General features: G+C 36.3%; 1 protein-coding gene across 7 annotated transcripts in view; it reads right to left on the bottom strand.

Annotated features, from left to right (window-relative positions):
* The window catches only part of SNX16 (sorting nexin 16), a 32597-nt gene that overhangs the window by 4784 nt on the left and 13821 nt on the right, over positions 1-13992 (bottom strand). For all 7 annotated transcript variants that reach the window (XM_040261152.1, XM_040261149.1, XM_040261154.1 and 4 more), the window contains 2 exons: positions 11128-11276; positions 2123-2192 (listed from right to left, as the gene is read on the bottom strand). In XM_040261152.1, coding sequence (XP_040117086.1) covers positions 2123-2192; positions 11128-11276 — 219 coding nt within the window. The remainder of the gene's footprint in view (positions 1-2122; positions 2193-11127; positions 11277-13992) is intronic.

Raw genomic sequence — 13992 nt, 5'->3', positions numbered from 1 at the left:
AGTAAGACAAACAATCCAACTAAAAAAATAAGCAAAAAGCTTCAAGGAAATCATACAAATGGCATAAAAAGCACATGAAAAAGCAATTAACATGAAAATCATTACAGAAATAAAATTCAAAGTTTAATGAAATACCATGACATATCTACAAGAAAGGCTATAATCCAAAAGACAGATAACATCTAATGCCTGTGAGAATCTGGAGAAACTGGAACTCTCATACACAACAAGTGGGAATGTAAAATGGTATAGCCACTTGAGAAAATTCTGCTTCTTAAAAAAAGTTAACATAAATGTTTGGTTATATGGCAAATTATGTTTGCCATATAACCAGACATTCTACTCGCAGGAACCAATCTAAGAGGAAAGAAGACATCTGTCCACATAAAGTCTTCTTGAAATTGTTCATAGCTGCATTATTCATAATAGTACAAAGCTGGAAATAATCCAAATATCCCTCAGCTGGTGACTGGATAAACAAAATGTGGTATATGTATACAATGGAAAACCATTCAATAATAAAAAGTAGTGAAACACCGAGAGACTGTAACATGGATGGGCTTCCCAGGTGACACTCCCAAGGGGTAAAGAATTTGCCTGCCAGTGTAGGAGATGCGAGACCTGGGTTCAAGCCCTGGGTTGGGAAGATCCCTGGAGTAGAAAATGGCAACGCCCTCCAGTATCTCTGCCTGAAAAATTTCACGGACAGAGGAGCCTGGTGGGCCACAGTCCATGGGGTCACAAAGAGTCTGACGTGACTGAGAGACTGAGCACATCATTAGCACACATAACACGGACGGTGCTCAGAAGCATCATGTTAAAGTATGCATATTGTACATATGGTATTCTGTGTTCATATAGACACATATACATTTACATGCACATGAGTTGGTGATGGACAGGGAAGCCTGGCGTGCTGCAGTCCATGGGGTCGCAAAGAATCGGACACGACCGAGTGACTGAACTGATACATATTTATATACACACATGTGTGCTGAGTTGCTTTAGTAGTGTCCAATTCTTTACAACCCTGTGGACTGTGGCTGCCAGGCTCCTCTGTCCATGGGATTCTCCAAGCAAGAATACTGGAATGGGTTGCTATGCCCTCCTCCAGGGGATCTTCCCCATTCAGGGATCAAACCTGTGTCTCCTGCATTGCAAGCAGATTCTTTACTGCTGAGCCACTGGGGAAGCACTATATACACACGATATGAAATAACCAGAAAAGAGACTCGCAGAGACAGAGCAGAACAGTAGTCATCTGAGGCTGGCAATGAGGAATGACTGCAAGATGGCTTGTAGAATTTTTTTTGAAGTCGTGGAAATTTCTAAAACTGGAGTATGTTAATGAAGGCACAATTCTACAAACTTACTGAAAGTTATTAAATTGTATATTTACAATGAAATAGCAAATAATAAATTTTATGGATGAAAATTTTACTTCAATAAAGCTGTTTTTTAAAAGAGCTATGGCATTCTTCTAACACAAAAAACTGACTCAGTTTAACTGAAAACATTAACAATTAAATCTGTTACACTTAAAAGTCATTAAACACTTAGGGAAAAACTTGCATAAAATCCTAGCTAATCTATTATTATCAAATCTGTGAATCTAGCCAATTTCTTCAAGAAATAGGCCACTCTAAACGTCAATTAGCGTAATTTGAGTAGCATCAAGCTTGAACTGAACTGATAACGAGATAGTAACTTCAACTTCTGGAGATTAGTTTTTTAAATTTGATTTTAAATGTAGTTTCCTTACTTTGATACTTGGATGGAAGAAAATCAACATACACATATTGCTTTTGAATGTAAGATAAATTTCCAAGTAGTTTTTTTTTGTTTGTTTTCTGAAATGGTAAAAACACAGAAAATAAATGTAGGATATAATTTTAGAGCTTCACTGACTATATGATATGTACGAAATTTTACTTTTTTTTTCTGAATTAGGTCCATATACTTCAATGAAAGAAAGCTTTGACTCAAACATTAAAAGCTTTCTTTGTGAAACTACCAGCCTGAAATTGTAATTTTGATGTTTGCTGTTCCATTCAAGAAACAATGCAGCTACTGTATGGTATTATTTGCTCCTCTTTTCACGTGATATATAATAGGCACTTACCCTGCTTTCTTCTAAGCTATCAAATGGACCTGGTGGATCATCCAGACAAAGAAAGTCTCTCACTGCAAGGCTTTCAAAGGAAAAAAAAAAAATAGCTGGGGTACAAATAAGTTTACAAAAGACAGCAGAAAGCAAAAGTTATTCTGAAGCTATGGTGTTTTAAGTACGTTGGTTCTTCTGATAAGCAAGAAAATAAGCAAGATGGCTTATGTGTTTTCACACAGGTAACAAAATACAAATATAAAACCTATAGAAGATACAAAGATTTTAGGTTATTTCTAAGATCCTATGAACATAAACAGAGATTCTGAATTTGTTACATAGTTTATATGACATAAAACATAAATCTAAATAACAGTACAAGAGAGCAACTTAAATGGTGAACAGGCATAGCATTACGTTCAGAGAAACGTTAATTTGAACTAGTTTAAAAAAGTCATTATCTTGTTATGAAGAAATACAATTTCTAATTTATACATCATTGTTTCTTTTTCAGGAGATGATTCTAAAGTAATTACAAATTAAAGGTTTTTCTTGCAATTATGTTTATTATATTAATTTACTTAAATATTTTCTCTAGAGAGTTCAAGACAAAGAATTCTGACCATCCCATTTATGAAGTACCAAAAATTTCAAAATAATGAAATAATATGGACAGTTACATTTATACTTTTCAATGATCAGAAACAGGTTAAGAAGGTAAAAACTGAACTTCCTTGTTATATGACATTCCTCTTTCTAAAAAGTAATTTGGGACTGAGAGACAGCTCTCTATGTGTGTTAAAAATGCAGATACTTAGTATGACTGGGCTTCCTCAGTGGCTCAGCAATAAAGAACTCAGCTGCTATACAGGATATGGTCAGGAAGATCCCCTGGAGAAGGAAATGACAATCCACTCCAATATTCTAGCCTGGGAAACCCCCGGGACAGAGGAGCCTGGTGGGCTATAGTCCACAGGGTTGCAAACAGTTGGACACAACTTAGCGACTAAACAAGAGTTCTACTCAAATGAAGTCCAATGGATTCTCTAATTTTTTTTTTTCACTGTAATTCTAAGGTTATATTCTACGTCCCACTTTGTTTAATCTGTGGCATAAGAATGAAATTTAAAACTGGCATCACAACTGTAATTTACAAAACACTTTTTTAAGGGGTTCAATACATTTCTTCTGTTTCAATAAGACTCAGTTGATGGAGGAAGAAAGTTAATATTCTCAAGCTTTATTTTCTTATCCAAGAAAAGGGGCAGACAAGAATGTCTGATAGAGAGTAGTGTTTGAGAAAACAACTGCTTTATCAAAAATTCTGATACTTTTTTCCTGCCTAGAAAATCAAGCTCTTACCCCTTCTTGAGAATCACTGACTAGAGAACTTTACTTAGATTTGATAAACATTTGATTGCCTATATGTGCCATGGCCTGCTCAGTGATTTTTATATATCATCAATGTATGATTTATAAACAAATCAAGTAAATTCAAATAAAGTATAAGTACCAAACAGTCTATATTATTAAATGACCTATGGATTAAATAAAAGTCAATTCTTTTAAAAAAGTTTTATTTACTTGTTCACTGATAAGTTCAAAATAACCCCTAATCTCTCTTCTGTATTCAATGCTTAATACTTTTCATTTGACCATGATAATAAAGGTAATATCAGGATACGAGAGAAATCTACCTAAGAGAAAATCCAATAATCTGGAACTGAAAGGTAAGAAAAGACCACCTTTCTGCTCTCTTTAGTACCTAAATTTTTAGAGTGGTTGGGAAATCCCTATTTTAAAATTGTGATCAATCGTTGACTTAACGTGACCAACGATATGGAAACCAGAGATGGTATCCTTCAGCATTGTTTTTATCAGAGCAAATTTGCCCTGTAACTTAGACTCTTCCTTTGAGTCTCCTGAAAGAGTTTCCTTTAGAAGAGTTTCACTGTAATTTTCAAATTTCTTAAAAAACTATTTCATTCAGTGAATCTTCACCTTCTATTTCATAATGTATTTTTTTTCTTTCATGGGTATGTATTTGTTTACATCCCAGTTTCCTAACAGACCAGTAATTTAAAGCTAAATGTGCTCTTTATCTCAAAATTTAAATTAAAAAAAGCTAAAACTAATGCCTACAATTCATTAAAAGGTCAATAAAGAGCTAAGTAAAAAACGTACTAAAATAGTAGATACTAATTCTGTCAAAACCAAATTAAACACAAAAAGTCGCTGCATGAAAAAAATTAATGAGGGATTTCAGATAGAAATGTTTTATCAGTTACTACTTCTCTTCAGTATTCTCAACTAGTAAAAAGAAAATAACAAAATTTGACATTGACTATAGCCCTGAGGACAGGGACTTTCAAGGCTGGTGGCAGTGAGGGTCACCGTGCAGGAGCTGGGCTGGTGGGTGTGAGGCTGAAGGGCTCACGCTTCCGTTCCTGTGGCGGATGTGTGGGCCTGGTTTACACCTTGATTATGGCTCACCTGGTTACTTTCAGCTCATTTGTGTCCCGACCTTCAGTTTTATTCCTTCTAACATGAAATGCTTCCAGAACAAATGTTTTATGTCTAACCCACCTTAAAACCCACCTGTGCGTCCTCTAACAAGAAAGAACAAAGCTGAGGTCTTGGTGTTGGCATAAAGTACCTGTGCACATTCAAACTTTAACCGCCTTCCTTACTTGACACTTCAGAAACGGTGTTGTCTCACGTCTGCCGCTATTATCCTGGTCCAGCCTCTCCTCTACATGCTACCAGGCTCAGCGCTCTTATATGCATTACACCACCACCTTGAAGACATCCCTCTCACAGGACTTCCACATGGTCTTATCAGTATTATCTGTTTAGCCAAGCAGTCTTCTGCTTCACCAAAAAGCAGATGACAAGTTTCAGGACTGTACAGAATCTGAACCAATTAATTAGCACAGCACAGATTTAGTGTTCAAAAATAATGAATTTATTTGTAAGAGCTATGTAATTAGGAAAAAAAAAAGGAATGAAACTCCTAAGAGCATCAGAACAAACTTCTATCCACTGCTGTAGATAAATAATACAGCAGAACTCTCAAATTTGAGATGGATTTTAGTTTTCAATCAATAGATATTCCTACTTTCATGAGAAAGTAAGCTTAGACAGCAAAATGTAAGACCAAAAGTCTTAAGAGTTAAAAGGAGGTTAGAATTTGGTTGCTTTTGATGGTATCACTTCAAGATTTATAAAGAAGCACAACAAAAAGACTAAGAAACTTAAGAGCTAAAAGGGGATATTTTTAGAGAACATTAGTCTAATTACTTCATTTTCTAATTGGAGACATTGATTAAAATCAGTTAAGTAATTGCTTAAAATTATTTCACTATCAAGCTCAGAAAGCAATTTTGCATAAGATCTTTGAGACTCAATTAGGTTAAGAGTTTACATGTATCTGAATACAACATATTTAGCTTTACTGCATTAAAAAGAAAACTATCCATAATTAAATGTCTACCAAACTAATATTTTGTGTAAAAATCACCCAACCAACCTTAGCAATAATGTGTTCATTCTCATGATCTGGCATTATATAAGCTATTGCATAAGCTTATCTGTTATTGCTTACATAACTGAGTTCCTTCATTTTCTAAAAATACTAAGGTTAACTCAACCTCTCGTGACAAGTCTCTTTACATATAAAAACAACTTATACACATGAGAAGATATGAACATGTATAAAAAAGTTACTTTATTCTTGCTCAAAAATTATAATTTATTGACTTTTACAACTAGAAGAGACCCCTAAGAAGTCATTAATTCAATATATCCCATGTAATAATTCCCTCGTTAATACCACTGCTAGTTACCTAGCCTAGTCTCTTCTAATACTTAAGGTAAACTCACTTACTCAAAAGGCAGAACACATTTCTATACCAGACAGCTTGAAAGGATATGTGACTTTTTTTATCTGAGTTTAGGGGAGCTTCCTCTAACTTCTCATTTACTCTGAGTTTTACATGTTATTCAAAATGGGGTCCTAGGCCAGCGGCATCGGCATCACTGAGAAGCTGGTTAGAAATGCTGCATCTCCACTCCAGACCTTGCTGATTCAGAACCTGCGTTTGAACATGATGTGCCTGGCGGTGGAGAAGCCTGCCTTTAGAGCTAACTATCATTTGACTAGTTCTTTTCTGGATGTTTATTTACTCATCTTTGTCCATGCTTGGTCTTCAGTGCTGCGTGGTATTTAGCTGTGGAGAGTAGGGGCTACTCTGGGTGCAGGGGTCTCTCTTGTGGAGCACTCTGGGGCAGGTGGGCTTCAGCGGCTGCAGCTCCCAGGCTCCAGGGCACAGGCTCACTAGCTGCAGTGCCTGGACTTAGTTGCCCCGAGGCGTGTGGGATCTTCCTGGATCAGGAATTGAACCTGTGTCTCTCGCACTGGTGGGAGGATTCTTTACCACTGAGCCACCAGGGAAGTCCTCATTTGATTAATTCTTTTCCCCATCACAAGCCTTTCAAACACCTGAATATGGTTATCATGTCTCTCCAAGTAAGTTTTCTTTTCAAGGCGTAAAGATTCTCATTTCTTTCAATTGATTCCTCATGTAAAATGTTTGAATAGTATTTTTTTAAAATAATGAGCTTCCATTAATCCAGATATACCTGGACTTTTCTTTTAAAATAGATGTAGAATTTAAAACACTGAATTCTGGCACTGAACCCCTTATAGATGAATGGTAATATAAGGAAAAAATATATAATTTTAACCCTTGCATTTTAAAGCATTAAGAAGGAAAATCTGGTAAATCAGGATATATGTGTAGTAATTCTGAAAACATGGAGTAGTGAGATATTTGCTGTGCTGATTAAATGATGTAATTATTTCAAAATAGCAGAAGCTAGGATAAAACAACAGCTATATCTTAACTATACAGCTATGAGAGACCTTCCCCCTCCATCCATCTTTACACATTTGACAAGCTAAGTTAGAGGCTGTTTCGGGTACAGGACTGTACCTGCTTGCTTCTGCATTTTGATGTAATATTCCTTCTCATTTGTAAAGTCCTTCTTTACTTTCTGTCAGTTCAAATATCAGTAATTCTTTAAAACCCAACTTAAATACCACTGTCTAGGAAGCCTCCTCTAACTCCTCCAGTTAAAAGTTTCCTCTTTTCTTCCCCTTCTGAAAAAGACAGATATCCAACTTTTAGTTTTTTGGTGTGTCTTCTTCCTATTTAGTTTTCTTAAATAAAGGATTAGCATCTAATGAACCTTTGTGTAGCTGCAATACCTTATATACCATAAAAGACCTAAATAAACATTTATTGAACAAACAAAACCATTAAGAAATTTTATCATGAAAATATTAACATTTTTGTTTTATTCTGTATTCTCTAAATGTATCTGAAAATATTATTCTCTTAAAACACTTAAACCAACAATTAAATCCCTCGGATCTCAACTGCAATGTGAGGTGCTAAGGAATCAAAAAGCGAAGTGAAAGAACTGCATAAAGAATTAATATCAAACAATTATTTGGCCATATAAAGACAGTAACTTTCTATGCTGCCATTCCAAGGATGCTAACAGGTGTACCAATAGGTAATGTAAACTAACTGACACTTTAAACAGTGATTCTTAAATATGCAATTTCATGTTTTTATAAAGAAGAGTTGGGATTCTGTCTTTCCCCTTTCCTCCCTTGGAAGAGATTCAGATGGACCCGTAATCTTAATTTGTCATTCATGGTCCTCAAACCCCACTCCCTACCTGCAGTGTTGTTTGGCTCACTGCAATCAGGACTGATCTTCCCCTTCTCTGAATTCCTTTTACTTTTACCATCCGTATCATGTCAAGTAGAAGTTTATAATCTCCCTCATTTTGTTAGAAGAGAAGCCTAATGTCTTCAAAGGAATTAAGATTAGTAAATAGATCCTCAATTTCTGTTATACCCTTCTTAGTACGAAAAGGGACAAATTCTTAAGATACAGATTAATAACTCTTTCCTCTGCCAAGTCATGTTTTAAATACTTAGTAAGAAACTGCTTAAAATGTGAAATAAAAAATGCTACTCATCACTCATGAAAAAGATAGTACCCTAGAACAAACAAGGTTTCTATGCTCATCTTACTTCCATGGGGTGGCAAAGAGTTGGACATGAATTAACGACTGAACAACAGCAACACACACACGATTTAGAGTTCTATTTAAATTATCTTACCGAATTCCTTCAGGATCTGAGATATATGACAAAAATACATAGGCAGGTAAGCGTGAGGCACACGACAGGTTTTTGTGCAAGACTTTAGAACCTTTAATATTCTAGGAAGGTCAAATAAAACCTTTCCGCAACTTGACCAAGAAATCTTTCTTTTCCTGAAAACATCTATCTGTGAACTGAACAAGACCACTATCACTGTTCTAAGGACTGTTTTAGAAACAGCATCCTGAATGTGTACTCTACAGAGATCTAGTACCAATAATTAAAAAAAGATACAGGTCAACTAAGACACATTTTTAATGTTTAAAAAAAATCAATAAATCATGAGTTTATCAATGTGGTTCATACTATATAATATTTCATTAAAAAGACGATGTAGTCATAGAATAAATTCAATTTTAATTTACCATATTTTCAATACAAATATATAAAGGTTTACTGAATAAGGAGGAAGAGAAAAGGGATAGGATTTGTTGATTTCTTAGAGATAAAAGTATTTTATGGTATGGTATAAAATATATTTTCTTCAAGGTTTTCTCTATGACTTTAGCGTCTGTTGGCTTTTATTCCTGCTTTGTATATCTGAATTAACACTAATTTTTTTTTTCCCCTTTGTAGAGATATTAAAAAAAAAATACAGAAAAGTAGGGAGCATACATCTGCCCACCACCTAGACAAGAACACACAATCGCTAATTTTGATCATATTTGTTTCACCCTCTTTTTCTTATAAAAAGTATAATAACAACTATCAACAGTTCTGCCACTCATTCAGCAAGGACTTTTCGACATGGACGGCTGCATTATGCTAATAGGCCCTGCACACTGAATGGTGGGTCAAAGGGCCAATGACCTACTCTGTGCATGTACCTTTCAGACTGGTGGGAGAACACAGTCAAATAATCACAGAAATAGTTTCAAACTGAAAGGCTACTAAAGTAAAGTTCCAACCAGTCTTTTTTGGCTGGGACTCCACATGAGGATTAAATCCTATTGCCAATGATATGAGTGAATATTTTCTCAGTTCTCTTAAGACTGGTGGTATACGGCTAGTATCATTCTAGAGAGAAGTTAGTTACATGCAACGGGTGTCTTAAGGCATTAGGAACTAACTTTCAGAACCAGCAGAGAAGATACAATGAGAAAGACTTGACCTAATTTTTAGTGGTGGTGATGGATGAGGGGTTGGTCAGGAGACCTACCTAAGGAAGTGAAGTCTGCTTGAAGCCTGAAGGAGTCATCTAGGCTGGGGCTGGGGGAGCAAGGGCAGTAGTGTGAAATGCTTTTCTAGGAACAGCTTATTAAAAAAGGAACAGGTGACTCTAAAAAAGTACAAGAGCAATTATGTCTGATGTAGAGAATGGGGGCAGGGAGGAATCATGAAACATAAGGTTGGAGAGGCAGACATGTAGTCAGGGCCCAGAAGGGATGACTTCAGTGCATCACCAAAGGTCACTGCGGCTCCAGTGGGCTACAGAAATAGGAGTGGGTGAGGAAGACAGTGGTGGAGAGGAGCAACCTACGTGAGAGGCAACCTTTTACACTAGAGTGGCAGTGGCAGGATGGAGAAAAGCTGACAGATTTGAGTAGCATTTAAAGTATAAAGGCAGGGATGTGTCCAGATGACTGGGTTTTGGGTAGACAATGAGCTGAATATTGGGGGAAAGGGAGAGAATGAGCTGTGACGTCTGTTCTAGGAATGAGGTCACACTGAGACGTCTGAGGGAGACAGCAGGGAGGCAACCTCAGCAGTGGGTCTGGGAACTGGAGGAGGGGTCTGGCCTGCAGCTGCCTTACTAGAGGAGAGGGAGGAGGGTGGCAGAGGCCTCATGCAGTCACTGAGCTTAGCGCACATTAGGAAGCAAGGTGTGTCCGTATAGTGTGTGTGTCGTGCAACGTGAGGTGATATAAATAAAAGAGACACTAAGGAAAAAGGGTGAAAACTGCTGAAGATCGTGACAAAAGTGCGTCTCTACACAACATGCTGTTGCGGCACTGTAAATGCTCTCTGCTGCTGTTTGCTCACGAAGGCATGTCTGAGTCTTTCGCGACCCCATGGACTGCAGCCCATCAGGCTCCCCTGTCCACGGGATTCTCCAGGCAAGAACACTGGAGTGGGTTGCCATTTCCTCCTCTAGGGGATCTTCCTGACCCAGGGATCCAACCCCTGTCTCATATACTGGCAGGTGGATTCTTTACCACCGAGGCACCTGGGAAGCTATAAATGCTCTCTAATGTTTTTCAAAATGGTTCTAATTTATCTGATAATGTAAGTTCCAAGATTAGATACCCAGATGCAATAAGATCATTTAGCAATATTCTTATAAATATATTCAGATACAAAAAAATAAAATTCTAATAATTCTAAATAATTCTAAAAATTTCTAATAATTTCTGGTATTTCTACTTCATTCTCTGTATAAATTAACCTGATTTCACGATTTTTGTATTACTTTGGAGAATTAAAAATATTGTCAAAATTATATGGTGTCATATTTACCAAAAATCTACCAATATGTTAGCTACTGTTTTAAGTTATTACTAAAATACTGAAATCAAGTTTACAGCTTGGTGGATGGTTTGATTATATGGCACACAAAGTCTAACTGCTACACTTTTTGGAAGTGTTAATAAAAATCAAACACCAAGTAAGTCCTTACTGAAAAAAGGCCAAGAAAATCACAGTTACTGCTTTTAGACAGGATAAGTAATTATACTCCTACCTTATATTTTTTGTGCTTGAATAAATATAGTCCTGGATTTATTCTCTAGTTTAAACCAGTTACTGGAATGCATTTATAACTCTTATTCAATTTGTTACATACCAGTTAGCAATGTCCTTGTGAGCTACTAAATTCTGAAGAAACGCTTGTAATCCTAATTGCCTATCTTCTAAAAAGTCCGCATTGTAATTATCTCTAAACCAGCGTTTTGGTGGAAGGGCTAATCGAAAGCCTGGAAACATCTCTTTTAACTGAAAAAGAAGAAAAAAGAAAATACAATGTTCAACTAAATCACTTGAATTCTACAAAATCTAACCTGTTGACTCTATGAAACTATTCACAAAACCGGCTTACAATAAAAGATTTAAATTCAGATATGCTTTTTACGCCTTGACTGTTTTGATTTCTACCAGTTGCGTATGCACAGGAGTTACAGTTGCTCCTTGTCCCTGCTAACACTTGGTATTGTCCATCTTTTTAACGTTAGCCATCTTACGAGGTGTGTAGCAGGATTTCATTGCAGCTTTAATCTGCATATCTCTGTTGACAAATGTTGTTAAGTATCTTCTCATGTGCTTGGATCTATTCAGATCTTCTGAACCCTCTGCTTTTCAAAGAACTGGGTACTTGTCTTTGGATTAAGTTGTCAGAGTTCTTTATATAGTCTAGATACAAGGCCTTTGTCAGGTATATGTACGATGAACATATTCTCCCAAACTATGTTTTGACTTTTCATGTTATTCTTAACAGAGCATATTTAAAAATCTTTACTGTTTCCTAACTCATCCTTTTTTTTTTTTTTTCCTTTTCTGGTTTATGCTGTTTTCGATACTATCTAAGAAACCTTTGCTCAACTCTAGGGTTGTAAAAATTTTCTTCCATGTTTTTTCCTAGATGTTCATAGTTTTAACATTTACATTTTGGCTTATAATCCATTTTGCATATTTGGCTTACATTTTACTTTCTTAGGGAAGGCTTTCCCATCTTCTAAGCTGGGTGAGATTTCCCTTTATACACTCTGATTAACTGAATATATTAATATAACTGGATAACAAGGTACCTCAAAATTCAGTGGTGTAAAATATTCATTTATTAGGCCATGGACTCTGTGGGCTGGCAATTCCTACAGGGCAGGGTGAGGATGGATTATTTGTTTCATAATGAATTAGAATTTCAGCTAGACACCTGAGGTTGAGAAGCATCTGAAGTTCACTCCCACGTATTTATACGGGAATAGGCTGTTTGCTGGCTGAGACCTTAGCTGGGGCTGTCAATCACAAGCCTGACATGGACTCTCCATGTTTTGTGGACTTTCTCACCGCATCGAGACTGCGTTTCAAAAGCATCCCAAGAGAGAAAGCCAGGATGAAGCTGTATACTTCTTATGATCTAGGCTCATTCACACAGCATCAGTTCCACTGTCCTCTATTAGTTAGATCAGTCATAAGCTTACCCATGTTCGAGGTGGAAAGGAAACAAGATCCTACCCCTTGATGGTAAGTGGCAAGATTCCGGGAGAGCACATGGGACTGAGAATGCTGCTGCAGACATTTTTGGAACACACAGTCTGCCACACGTTGTCAAATCCTTCACTTATTTTTTGAATGATATTTATCATGAGGCAAATTAAGTAATGTTTATTTAATTCTGGACTCTCCTACCAGACCAGTCATTCCAAATGTTGGCTGCATATTGGAATCACCTAAGGAACTTTTGAGTAGGAACTCACAGAGATTCTGAGAGGGCTCCACTGTTGAACAGCTCCCTTTTGTCTGAAGATGATTAATCATGATTTATATTAATGACTGTGTCCTACCTCTGACATATTTGGATTTTCACTGCTTGGGATATGGCCTGGGCATCGTAATTTTAAAAAGCTTTCCAGGGAAGTACAAAGTACAGCTAAGATTGAGAACCATTTTACACACAGTTGCATCCCCAGTGCCTAACATAATGCCTGCTACATTACAAGTAGTCAACAATCTATGTTCAATAAATGAGGAATGAAATGGAACCATGTACATTCACATTTCTCTACTTAAATACAAGACAAAATATTACAATGTAAGAAAAAAAAAACTGGCAAAGGAGAAAAATTCACAGGGTAAAAAGCTAAATAAAAACATAAAACATTCTGTCAACATACATTTCTATACTGAAAATTCTGATTTGATTTCAAGATGTAAATATTTTTGGCCTTGGAGTGTGTTTACTGTGTGAAAGTAATAAAAGCCATAGGGATGAAATAAAAATAGTCATAAAAAAATTAATTTTAAGCTTTAAAATTTAAACATAACATATGTCCACATGTATGGTTAGATTTTTTTCCCCTTAAAAAATAATCCTCAGAAAAGAGTGAGTTGTTCCATAATTAGGCCTTCACAAAGTGTTCATAAGTGCTTATTCAATAACTTTATTTTGAACAAAGGATAATTTGGGAACTATACATTAGCTTGAAATAACCAATAAATGGTAGCTTTTATATTTCATTAAACTTTACTAGATATCCTGTGAAATGGCATCAAAATAGGCATTTGATATTTCTATAAAAAAGCCTTTAGAAAATGACACACATGCTGTGCCATTAAGAAGGAGAACTGAGCACACTCCTCTGATTCTGTCTTTCTGAGTTCCGCTAAAATTATGGTGAAGAGGAAAGAAACTTAAAACAACATATTGGAAACTAAAAGGCACTGAGGAGAGCAGCAATTGACTCAAGAGAGCCAAGAAACCTGAGGTGTAGAAAAACTTATTCCAAGTTTTTAGTTATAGAGACCTCAGACTGTTCACAAACTGGTAGCACAAGGTAGGAGATTGGAAAACACCTCCAAGGAGAGGTGGAGAGTCTGATCAACTCAACAGGAATGACTTTAAGATTCTGAAATCAGAAGTTCTCCAGCAAATGCCCACCTTTCCCATTATACAGTGAATCTTGAAGTCAACGCAAGATTCTCCCACGAAGTAAGA

Source organism: Oryx dammah, unplaced genomic scaffold, assembly GCF_014754425.2.
Source record: "Oryx dammah isolate SB20612 unplaced genomic scaffold, SCBI_Odam_1.1 HiC_scaffold_19, whole genome shotgun sequence".
NCBI classification, from domain to species: domain Eukaryota; kingdom Metazoa; phylum Chordata; class Mammalia; order Artiodactyla; family Bovidae; genus Oryx; species Oryx dammah.
Note: the sequence above shows the minus strand (reverse complement) of the source record. Positions and strands in the feature narration are given on the sequence as shown.